We start from the raw sequence: 13,175 nt of genomic DNA, 5'->3' as shown, positions 1-13,175 counted from the left end.
TGAATTCACAGAAACGGGCTCGGCCCTGGCCCCTGCAGAGTAGTATTTAGACTCTGTATTTATGCGTCGGACGACCACAGTAATCTCCATCACCGCCTTGTGATTCATGTTTGTTTGCTTAACTCAGAGCTGATTCGATTCCATCAAGAAGCCCCCCCACCCCTTCTCTCCCCCCTTGAAACGCTCTCTGCAACAAAGTTCACGCAATTCATGGTCAGAGTTTCATCAGCCATCCCTCATCGAAGCTGACCGAGCATGCGGTTCTTGTTTTTTTTTTTTTTTTTCCTTCTTCCACTGCGAGGATGCAACATTAAAACTAAAAACCTCTATAATTATACATCCATATTTCTCAGATGAGTTTGTGTAAACAGGCTCGGGCTCCAGCTCGGGGGAGGCGGACCTCTTTTGGCAGGCCCCTGGCTGAGGGTGCCACTGAATGGCTGTCGGAAAACAAAGCCATTTCAGAGCGTGCCTTGGAAAAGACAAACCGCTGCTCCGTGGCTGGAAGAGAAGGGAGAGCTAGCTCCATCCTGACAGACAGAGAGCTGTGATTTGAGCCCCAGCTATTGGCCGGAGAAGAAATACGCCGATGTGTGTTGTTGGCAAAAAACGGAGGGAGAGCAACCTCAAGACGTCTCGGATGGAAATGGAAAAATGTGCATGTGCAGTGTTTTAGATTATGGCCTGTATTGTTTTATCCTGTTCTTGTTCCTTTTTTTTTTTTTTTTTTTTTTTAAAGAACAATACACAATTGTCCCAGTCAAGTCCCGTCATGCACTGGGCATGGGCTGGTGGCTTAATGGTGTCAAGGTACACCAAGATTTTCAAAAAAGTCGTGGTTTTAAAACCGCTGAAATGTTTCTTTTTTTTTCCATCCCTGGGCTTTAAACTCCTTTTATTGAAATACCGAGTGACTCCAGGTTTCACCCACTGTGCAGAACATTAATAATAACGCAGCGCCGCTCCTCCCCCACTTGTTGCTGTGCATCACCTCGACACGTTTTCACTCAAGTAGAAGCATAAAGTAAGAATCTGAAATATACCTTTTAGAATAAAAACGCATTTGGTCGGGTAACGGTTTAAAACGGATTAAAAATGTCTCTGTCATTTCGTTTGTTGCAACATAAAGTTTTTGAAACCAAATACCTACAGCGGTTAATATGCATTAATGTATGTGAGAACATGGCAAAGTAGTTCCTGTGATAAGATTTACTATACTTGCCCTTCAAATGGCACCGCTGGCTCAGTGGATGGAAAACAAGATTACGAAGCAGCGTTTGGCACCTACAAGAACCACGACTTCACCATAAGCTGATGAGGATGTTTCGCCACGTCTCATCCGTGCTTGGTTAAAGCATCTGTTTCATCCAGTAATAGATTGAAAGTTGTATCGCTTCCAGCTCCTTTTATTTATTAAATAAATGGCAGAAAATAAATTTGTGGAGTCTAGGGGTTTTTCTTTCACTCACTCATCCCTGTCTGGTATACTGCGCGTAAAGAAGTATCAGTAGAGCGGGGAAGGGCGTATTAACTTTTAATTTATTTATTGAACATCCGGTGGTTAAATTGTCCATGAAATGTGGCTCCAGTATGGACACAAGCAACAGACATGACTGCATTTGTAACATTATGATAGGAAAGCTTTCAGCTTTCAAACTATGAATATTTTTCCAGGCATTTTTCCTTGAATCAACTGAAATGTTAATGTAGAAATTTTAAGCTTTTAAGGTTTTTAAATGACTATTTGGGTCTAAAAAATGTTGCCATTGTGCTTGAGGGTTTACAGGCTCTTGAGGACCCCTTCTAACTTGTGGGACCTGAGCAGCAGCTAAGAGTAGCGTAACTTTAAGCTAATGTTCCGCTTTAGCACTAAAAATGAAAACTTCTCTAGAAGTAATTTCTCTTCTGAGAGCTACTCAAGTAAATGTACCTAATTATTACTCTGCTGTGCCCTGCCAGTGAGCTGGCTAAAACATAGCTTTTTTTTATTTACTCTAAAGTAGAAGGGCCTCAAATGAAATGAAGACAAGTCAGCAATTTGGAAAAATGTATGGTTGCGAGAAAGAGAAAAAGACCAACAAGGATGGCCATGGTGTGGAAAGTCATACTTTTTTGCATCTCATGATGCGGTAAAACCGTGATGTTTATGATTGAGGTTTTCACACTATGAGAATCTCATACTGGCCATATACCTTTAGACGTGTTAGTCTATAAAGAGCAGAATGGCAAAAATGTTTAACGTTCTGGGCATTAAACACTTAAAAACTACTACGATATTTTCTGCCTCTATATTTGTATTCATCTTCATGTATCAAATCAAAAGTAAAATCGTTTTAGCTATAAAAATAAAAAAAATCCATGTTGTGCTGCCAGCTGTAGGAACGTTTGTTGCTTTTCTGTTTCAAATAGATCGTGCTCCACGTCGTTTAAAGCTTTTGTTGAAGTACCAGGATAAAGTGAAGCCATGTTTTTGCGGTCATGATACTTGGAGAGTCTCATCCGGGCCCAGGCCCATCCTACCATGGCCACTGATGTGCATTCTTCCGACCTACATTTACTTTTCCTAATCAGCACTAGCTCCAAACATGCGGCCGATCAGGCAGCCTTCAGACATCTCTCCTGCTTTTGCTTGGAGCAATTTTTGGACTAGCAGAGGCACAGAGGCGGTTTTAGATCAGCAGATGGATTTAAAGAGAAACAGCACGCTGCTTTCAACTATTGTAAATTGCCTTCAGAGAGGAGGAGGAGGAGGAGGAGGTTACTCAGCAAATAAGTTTGTGTTAGCGAGGGGCAGGAAGCAAAAATCAACACTGTTGTTTCTCTCCGAGTTTGCTTTGCGGTCTCTTGCGGTCTGCGTGCTGAGAGGAGATCTGAGTAATCAACAAAAATGACTTGAACACAGACCTCCCACCGCACCTGCACACACACACACACACACACACACACACACACACACACACCGACTCAGAAACATAAGGGCAAAATCATGGAGGGTTTTTTTTTTGAAGAGTGGAAACAAGAGTCGACATGGTGTGCATGAGAGCGAGGGAGGTCTTGCATGCAGGATCAAATATTCTAATAAGATAAGGATGGAGCACAGCCGAGGAAGGGATGAGTGTCTGCGTTTGGAGCCGACTAATTGAGATGAATACATGAATATATCAGCTTCATCTAACAGCGGCGGACTAAGCCGTAACCAATGGTTACCATTCACTCGCACAGCCATGTGAGCCGCCCGCCTCTCTGAGGCAGAGTCCTTATGCCCCCCCCCCTCCCCTCCCCTCCCCTTCCCACCCCCCTCCACTCTAAACAAACTCCCTTGTAATAAACGAAAGGCAATAACCAGCGACAATAACGCTGTGCCTGCTAACCCTCAGCGAATGAAATATCCAAAGGAGAAGTAGCAGAGGCAGCCTGGATAGATTTGCAAAGCAAGCAGAAAGCCATATATTACACTGGCACACTAATAAACACGGGGCTGGATTCACTCACAAGGGGGTTAAATCCCCTTATCCGCGAGCCAGGCTCCTCCACCGGTGCTAACCTGACCTGTTGGCAAGGGGTTGGCTTTGAAAATGAAATCTGCTAAAGGCCGCTGATTAGCTGCTTTAAACGCAAATCAGCAACACAAATAACACCTATTGAATTCGGATCGCCGGTTCCAGTTTTCTTTTTTTTTTTATGTCCAGTGAACTTCCCCCCAAATATTAAACATTGATCTAATAATTAAACATTAACGATGAGCGGGGCAAAACTATCGCTGCAGTGCCTCGCTGTCGGTCCGTCACGTAAACTCCTTATAAAATGCAGCGAAGTATCCGTTAAAGTTTGTGATTGTACTACAAGAAAACACGAATGCTTTTGTAAAGGGCTGCATACAGGATGTATGCCGAGAGTACAAACGATCACCTCGAGGCTATTTAGTGCCGTTTTTTTTTTTTTTTTATGCCTACGTTTGGAAAATTGTGCAATAAAGCCAAAAAACATCTTCGGGTCTCCACTCACGCTAGGCATGTGTACGCATCTCCGTGCCTCTCATCGAAACGGCTCTGTTTTATTTTACAAAGAGGGGTTACCAGATGGTAACTGTTAGCACTTCACAACAGAGAACTTATGTAATTAGCAGTTGAAAATGTGCGAGTTATTTGCATCCCTGTAATCGGAAAATCAACATGCCTTTGACCTGACAGCTGCATTTTTTTTCCCGCCCCTAAGTGGCTGTGATTTAATTATGGTAATCTGATGCTATCTCTGAAAGATGACATTTAATGCTTTTTTTTTTTTTTCTAATGAAATTACCGGTATTGTGCTGCATCGCAGGCTAAACGACTTCACGGTGTTTAATTGTTTATTTGTCATCTGGATGCGTGTTTGTGTGCAGGGTTGCGCTTATGAGCTCCTTTGCGACATTAGAGCGAGCATACCTGCGTGGGAGCATGTACACGTGGATAACGGAGGAGCCCAGTGAACCCGAGGCAGGGGAGGATCGGCGGCAGCGAGGGGTAGAGATTTTAAGCCCTGACCTTCAACTCCCTGCAGGGGGAGAGGGGGGGGGGGCGCTTGTAGAGCCGAGCAACATGGCTGCCTGCATGCTGGATGCACATAGCATACCTTCAGGGGACGTTTAGATGGAAGGGGCGTGTCACGTGTGGAGGAGGAAATACCAGCGATGGGAAGGAGGGATTACAGCGAAAAGCCAAAACGTTCCTGACCTCTCAATGTTAAAATGCCGCCATAGTTTTTCATCAAAGCGACATCTGTCCCACAAATCACCGTCTAGCTGCTGTCAGCATGCAGCTGGTAAGGTAAGCGTAAGCTATTATTATAAGCCTCCGATATGAAAGGTGCTTAAAGTTTAACACCCGGTTCTGTCTACGCTGGAGACATTTATTTGGGACATGACAAATAAACTCTGAATACCAAAGGGTTTCATAATAGTACGTTATTAATAATTTGCTACTAGTACCATTCAATCTGTTGTATTTATGCTTAAGAGTCTTATTTTGAAATTTGGAAGGAAGAAGTTACTGAGTCAACTTGTGATGACAAGAGTTGGCTGAAAAGAGCTAGAAAAAAAAAGCTTTAAAGATATAAATAATTTGTAAGCACTTTAAGAATGCAGTCAAAAGGCTAGCTGTTAGCCTCCGATAAAGTAAAAGTTAATATCTGCTCCAGAGTTTACACTAAATTTGAGATAAAAATGATTTGCAAGCACTAATGAGAGCATCATGACTGACTAGCCACTAGCTGCTAACGATGATAGCATCTGACTCACAGCTTAGTCTCAAGATAATATTGATAATATTGACTGCTTAACCTTGATTGCTGCAGAACCTTGTTAAGGTCCTGAACTGAAGATCCAGAAAATTAGCAAGAATTTTAAAAGAACACAACTTTCACAATGTAAGTTGTTTGCAAAGCTAAATTTAGCATCTGCTTTAGTTCTTCCTACCACCATTAAAGAGTTATTTCATAATTTTTTTATTAGTCCTAAGTTCATGGTAACATCTGTAGTTCAAATTCTAAAACACATTTATCAAAACTGAACTCTGTTGTCCTGGACTAAACAGTTTGTGAAAACACAAAAAGCAGCTTTGGCATGTCTCCTCTGCCATCATCTGTTGGGGCAGCAGCATCAGAGCCAGGGACCTAAAATGGCTCAACAACCTGATCTGTTCTGGGGACGACTGTGGAACCTCCGGAGACGACGACGCAAAGGAGGATTTTGCATAAAATCAAGAAAATTATGGACAATCCTGAACCTCCTCTTCATGACATTGTCATTGGAAAACAGTCTCTTCAGTCAAAGGCTTCTTCGGATTGGTTGTAAAACGGACCGCTACAGGAGATCTTTCTATAATAACTCCTTGACAAAATGAGTTACATCAATTTGAATTTGAATTGAATTTTGACTAAAACAAATTATTTTACACTGATTACCGACTTTTTTAAACTTGGTATTCCCTCTAATTCATCAGTGGCATCCAAAAAAATGGGATTTTGTAGTATTTCCCAGGGAAAAAAAGGATAATGATATTTTTGGCAATCTTGTAAACCCTAAATTTTCTCATCCCAGGAGCTGGGTGTATCAATACAACCTAAGTCGCAGATGGTCCCTAAGCTTCATCTGAGGGGGAGAACGCTGCAGAGAAGGTCACATCCAGTTAGTCAGATATCTTCTTAGGCTTCATTTTTCAAAAGCTGGCTCAGGACCCAGTGAGTGAAAAAAAAGAAATGAACGCAGCTTTTTTTCATTACCGACCTAAACTCAGATGCCAATGCACATAAACAACGACGGCGGAAGTCATCTAAGCTGAGGCCCCGAGAATAAACTCGAGTTGCAGCGTTTGCTGCGAGCAAGCATTATGTTATTTACTGAGGTGAGACAGCGCGTGTTCCGCTGTCGCAGAACTCTGGCGAGGAAGTCGGAACATGTCAGAGTCCAGGACGGCGCGCTGCGATGCAGAGTGACAGCTGTCGGGAGGGATCAGGCTTACTCCTGCCCGATACTCGGGGAAAATCAAGACAGAGGAGAGGAGCACGTCGACAGGCAGCCTCTGTCACCCGCTACGCGGCCTCAACTTTGTATGTGGAGCAGAGACTCGCCGGCTCAGCTAACCGCAGACGGCCAATCACAAAACGAGTCGTGCCACATTATTTTAAAGGGGGGGGCAATGAAAGAAAATGGATGCTCAGTGATGTATTGTGACTGATTGTGTACATATATATATTATATGTCCCTTTGCTCGTTCTCTTCACCCTGTTGCTCATTTTTCCCATTATATTTCCCCTTCCTAAAAGCCTCCTGTCCGGAATCACCTCGCCCCTCGCTCTCGGCTCTAAACACAGCCCAGCCATTTCCCACACAAACAGCTCATTCGATATCGTGTGTTTAGACAACGCAATGAAATATAACCAGTTTGTTCACCCACGCGCCAGAGAGCTTTGCGGGTTGTGTGTGTGTGTGTGTGTGTGTGTGGGGGGGGGGGGGGGGTCGGGGGGCATGCGGTGCTGATAGACAGCGCAAGCTGGTGCTCGTCTGGACTTTAGATCAGCGTAAAGTTATCATAGCTGACCCTCCTGTGGTGTTTCCATGACCCCCCGACTTTGCATTGCGACCTTTAACCCCCTCCGAGACTCCTGTCAGAGCGCGGCCGGGATGGACGGGACCAAGTGAACGGGGTCCCCCCCGCGGTGACACCAGGACAGGAGGGTACACGCTCAAACAAAGACACACACCATTTGCCGTTTACATCAGCCAAACAGCTTTTGCTGCCTCTCTGACCCCACGTAAAGAGCCGGGCCGCGGGTCGGAGGTCGGGTGGACAAGGTAAAAGACCCCTGGACGCTTTAGAGGAATGTCCGCTCCTCACGCATCTTCCTCTCGTCTCAGTAAGCGTCTGCAACGCACGGGTCATTATTTAGAGCAGATAAGCCGACCCTCTATGGGCAAAGCAGGTTTATGCCACTCTGCTGGCTGAGCGGACCCCATTCCCACCAGAACCAGTAGGATAATTCGCTCACATCCTCTACGTACGGATAAGCTGGTACAAAGGGGCCCCAACAACCACAGGGATCCACTGAGGACACTGTGAACCGGATAAAAGCCCGGTACTGAAAGGAGGTTTACCAAGCCTAAAAAAAAGTCACGGTTATTAAAAAAAAAAAAAAAAACACACACAACTTCAAGTCATACCTTTCCTACAGTTTAAACGGTGCTTAAATGAGGAGCCAAAGTGAGGCAGTGCTGCCCCTTCCCCGCCTTTTGTTGTACTCTGCTGGTCAGCTGGCCTAAACTAACAACCAAGACGGATCAGACCGATCCCAAATCCAGGATTTCCAAAACACGGGAAACACGGACCGCCATGGTGTGGAGTCTAAAAGAGCGGCAACATTTTAAAGGTAACGCCGTTCGAACAGATAAGATAAAAATCTGTGCGTTAAGCGGCCGACTGCAGCCTCCCTACCTGCAAGTTAACCAGTTCGCCCCGGCCGTTAACGTTTTAGTTACTCTTTAAGGAGCAGGGACGGCAAAGAGGGTAGCGTTGTGCACAATAAGCATGTTTACGTAAGGCGACTCACACTGGATGTAGCAAAGATTTATTCCATATTTTGACTTACGTGCTTTTATAAAAAAAAACAAAAAAAAACAAGAAAAACGTGTAACGAATAACATTAGTATAACTTTTTACCAGCGCTGGGAACAGCTGTCGACTAGTTAAACAAAAGCTATTAGAGGGTCATATGATACATCTGAGTGTGAAATCTTTGTGTTAATACTATTAATACTACACTACTGTTGCATTTTTACTCAAGGTCATCATAGTGTGACAATCTCATGCTTATCCCTTATGCAAACAACAGCCCCCCCCCCCCACACACACACACACTCTGAACTAAATGACAGTTTAAATGTGTTATGGTGTATGCACAGGCCGCAGCGGTGCAGATAAGCACGCTCCTCCTGTTGCACAGAACAACAACATTAACCCGGTACAAAGACGGACACCACATGCGATTACCGCTGACATGCAAACGTTACAGTATATGAGCCTGATAATGATCCCCCAGTCAGCCCCGTCCTGCGAGACCCCGGGCCGCCTCGCGAAGGATTTACAGCCAGATACCAGTTCCCAGTCTGCTAGCGCCGTGCAGAGAGTGTAAAGTATTCCCTCCGAGTTTGCATGAAGCTAACATCAGTTTGAACGCCGTTGCGCAGGAAGAGACGCGCGAGAGGACCGGAGAGCATAAAAAAAAGCATCAAATCAGCCTAAAATAAAGCTGACACTTTTTTTGCTTTAATGTTGGGGAGTTAGCTGCTGTCAGGATGCGAGCCCACGCACATGTCAGGAATAAAGTTAGCTCAAATATTTATGATGTAATCAGCAGACAATATGCCGAGCAGCCCCACGAAGGGGGGGGAAGGCAAAGAGAGCGACACAAATGCCCAGGGTGTTTCCTTTTTCTTTTAGGGGGGGGGGGAGGGGGGGAACATGTGGGCGCATTAGAAAGTTCAGAGAAATATTTCCTTGAAGCCCCCCTGACATGTTGCCAGAGGAACGACCACGAAAACTGTCGCCTTGATAACATCTCAAGCTTCATGCTTCCCTGCGCTCTCCCTGCCAGCGAGAGTTCACAAATATTGATTGAACTGCAACAGATGAAAAGGAAAAATTATGTGGGATTTAATTTATTTACTTGAGGCTGTATTCTTTTTTTTTTTTCACCCCCTCCTTTTCAGAGGAGGATGTAAAAGAGCTGCTTTTAAACAGAAGAGCTGTAGTCACTTTTATATGTTTTTACATACTTTCAAAACTTCTAAAAAATTAGATACGGGGAGATTACGTCTTTCGAATGATTTATTGATCTTCCAAAAATATTAGCTTAATTGGGTCATATTTGATGTAACAATATTATAAGGCAAGCTTCATTAGCTGGAATTGGCAGTGGGTTCATTTTTTGTCTCGTGGCCTGCAGAGCAACGATTGATTTCTCGCTGTGCCAGCCGGTCTTTGGCGTGACGCAGCTTGTTGCGTATTAGTTCAGGCGCAGCCTCAGTAATTTGAGGATAATCTCTAATAATTTTACTGATTTACTGAAGAAGCCATACAAAATGTGGCTGTGGAACACAGCGGGAGCATCCTGGGACAAGCTTAATGATTGGCTCTAACACACAGAGTCCGGTTTGGATGTAACAATTAAAATGAGTCGATGTTAGATAAGGCTATAATAATACTGCAACAAAAAAAATCTTTACTGTTGCTGCAGTACAAATTCACAGCATGGTCGATTTCCTTTGAGCATGGTTTCTCCGAGCTCATTTGTTCCCCTCTGAACATGTGACATCTAAGGATTTGGAGTTTCTGCGATAAAATCTGATAGATTCTAGACTTTACAGATTTATATAGATAGAGATACACAGAGACATTGTCCGCTGACTACAATCTGATGATCTTAAGCACCAAAGTAAGCGTTCTGACAACAACATTCTGTGGTGGGGAAGCTGTTCTGCAGTTAAAAAAAAATTAAAGTTTGCTATCTTCAATATCTGTTAGGTGTCTAGTGACGAACATAGAGAAAGTGAAAAACATGTAAGACGCTATTTCGAAGGAAACTATTTTCCTTTCAGGTGTCGCCGTGATTCGTCGGACCCGCTAACTCCGTATTGTCATGTACACACTCAGAAAACCTCCATTTTGGCCGGAGTTTTTAGAATCATTTGTTTTTAGGGATGTATAACGCTGTTTATGTGTGGATGAAAGGCCTAACCACATAAAAATGTACCTGTTTTCCCAGATATCCAGCTACATGTGGACTGGGCCTAAGAGAGAGCAAGAGCGCAGGACTTGGAGCAGATAACAGTAAGGCTGTCATGCGACAAGCTTGTAGAAATCTTAAGGTCTCCATTCCCTGGAGGGTTAGGGTAGGGTTTACATACAAAGACAGCAGTTTTAGAAATTCTAGCCGAGCTAATGGCCAATGAAAAAAGACAGTAAAGAAGGTTAACTCCTGAATCATTCTTGTTTCATTTTAAAGCCGTAGCAAAGGCCACGATTCACAGCTTCTGTTGCATGTGGCATGACGTTGCCTCTGCTTCTTATATTCGTACTTAGTGACAGCTCACGACAAGAAGCCTTCAATTACAGCAGGTAAAGAAATATCAAAATGAGCCAAGACTGATATGACCAGGTTAAAGCATCACGAAAACCAAAGACTGGACATTTTTGACCCATTCAAATAACTTTAATTCATCCTCATTTCTTTTATTTCACAGAAAACTGGGGGCTTTTTTGTATTTTGGCGTCAGAACATTCTGGAATCTGTGTCCTTTGCCAAGTTGTTCCTTATTGATTTCTGTGATGCAGCGATTCAAACTCACTCTTTTATCCGTATTAAACAACTGCGTTCAAGTACTATTGTTGATCTTGAGCTTTAAAAAGAAGAATCCTTCTAATTTGATTTACTTTGTTCTGTCAACCAAAGGAGTCTAGAGGCCCATCCAGGGTATGTAAGAGGTGGGATTTCACCTTGAGTTAAACAATGAAGTAATCTCATGTATTTTTAAGTGCGGGTGAAAACTAATGATTCTCATTTCCTCCAGTCAGAAAGGTGTTGTTTAATGCCCCCTTGTGTGAGCCCTGCATCTCAGCTGGTATATTAAGGTGTCAGGTACGGCATCTCAAGGAAAGACTAGAAAGAAAGAAAACAGTTTGGGATCCTATTTAATAAACTCCGACTGGTTTCACTGCTCTGAGGCTCCTCGAACTTCAGCACCAACACCAGAGCTCGTCTCAGGCAACCCGCCGCAGATACGATCAACCCGCTGTGTGAGCTGAGTAAAAGTCTGATAAAGAAAAGAGATTTACACAGACAGCTCTGGATATCTCAAACAAAATCAGAAGTATAAGTAAAGATAAAATGTTTTTTTTGGGCTTATTTTTTTTTTTTTGTTTCCGTTTTAAGCCTTTGGGAGTTTGAGCTAGAGGGCTTTGATGAGGAGGAAACCGGAGCCTCTTCTCAAGACGGCAAAACCAGAAGCCTTTGAAGTTGAGATTATTATGCAATGTTTGATTTTATTCTCAGTTTATGTGAGAAGTGTACTTCATACCTGAGTTCTTGTTTTATCCGTGAGCAGTCAACACGAGCAACAAAAAGACAAACATTGACTGTGAGGCAAAAATGAAACTGTCTGTCGCTCTAAGAGACAGACACGCCCACCCCCCCCACACATCAATACGCCTTCCCGATGGATGGATGGATGGATGGATGGATGGATGGATGGATGGATGGATGGATGGATGGATGGATCCTTTTTGTCAAACAGTAGTAGACAAAGTATGATCTAAGTAACTTTTCAGACCAGGGAGAGAATTACCGAAGTCATAAAATGTCTGTGCATTACATATTTATCACTGGAAATACTCATCTGTATGCTCTCTAGTAGCAAAGCTCTATCGATCAGATAAAGCTGCATTATTGCATGTCCAGCTAGTCTCAGACGTGCTACTGTCAAGGTTGTATTTACAGCTCAGTGATCATAAATTTGTAAGTGAGCGTTAAATAAATTATTTACGCTCTCTGTAGTCACTCTGGCTTGATCCACAATTCTGCTATCCTGGGTTTTTTTAGGCAAAGGCAAGGTTTATAACCTGATTTGACAAAAACCAAGACCTCGTCCTTGGTTTAGTCCACTTTTTATGTCATGCTTTACCATTGACGCGAAAATAAGACAATTGTTGGAGCATCGCTAACGATTGTAATGAGAGGTGAGCAGGAAGTAAAATAGCTGGAAAAAACACAAAGAAAACAGTCAAGTTTCCCCAGTTTGAGTCCTGTAATGATAAGGAATATTTAACACCGTAATCACCTCTGACCGCTCTGCCTCAAGCAAGGCACAGAAACTCCAGTTGTTGCTATGGGGCTGCCACAGCAGCCATTAAAATGCAATTTAACAAGGAAACTCCCGGGTGTGACTGTGTGTAACTGAGTGTGAAGCACAGAGATTATTACCCCTGTTGTTCAGTCAGGCTTCTCTGGCTGAATGAAAGTGAAAACGCCAAAAACCAACAACAAAAAAATAATCATCCCCCCTCCCACCCCCCACAACAAACTCACAGGTGATGTAGTAGTTGACGTTCCTCTTGAACTCCAGGCCCATGTAGTTGGGGCTGAACTCCTGGAATTTGATGGTGAACTTGATGTCCTTCTCAGGCTTGTTGCAGTTCACCAGCACGTTGGGGTCGAGTACCGTACTGCAGCTCTCCGCCTGCTCTCTCTTCACCAGGTACAGCTTGTAGAACTCGTAATCTCGTCCTTGGTCCGCTTTGGGGCAGATGATATCCAGCTTGTCCCCGATGTCTGGGTAGATCACAAGACCTTTTCCAGGAACAAACCTGGAAGGAGCGGGGGGCGAATTGGGGAAAAAAGAAAAAAAGACAAATTGTTACTTCCAGATAAAAGGGGTAGTCTGCAAAAACATCCACTTAATTCAAGCACAGTTTATATAGTGTTAATACTTTTAGCCGAGGGAATTACGGGTTTAGATTTGTCTGACGCGGCCTTGGAGGCAAAAGGCCTACATGTAGCAGCTTGACGCGGTCTCGCAACAAGACAACAGAGCGTTTCACACAAATCCTCTGACGGTTTTCCTCATACTTGGACGTGACTCAAAAGCA

The 13,175-nt window shown here is 43.6% G+C and overlaps 1 protein-coding gene across 1 annotated transcript in view; it reads right to left on the bottom strand.

Annotated features, from left to right (window-relative positions):
• efnb1 (ephrin-B1) overlaps positions 1-13,175 on the bottom strand; it is an 84,589-nt gene that overhangs the window by 37,116 nt on the left and 34,298 nt on the right. Inside the window, exon 2 of the mRNA XM_012869899.3 lies at positions 12,616-12,893. Coding sequence (XP_012725353.1) covers positions 12,616-12,893 — 278 coding nt within the window. The remainder of the gene's footprint in view (positions 1-12,615; positions 12,894-13,175) is intronic.

The sequence above is a fragment of the Fundulus heteroclitus genome, chromosome 23 (assembly GCF_011125445.2).
Source record: "Fundulus heteroclitus isolate FHET01 chromosome 23, MU-UCD_Fhet_4.1, whole genome shotgun sequence".
In the NCBI taxonomy this organism is placed as follows: Eukaryota; Metazoa; Chordata; class Actinopteri; order Cyprinodontiformes; family Fundulidae; genus Fundulus; species Fundulus heteroclitus.
This window is presented reverse-complemented; position numbering and strand designations above follow the sequence as displayed.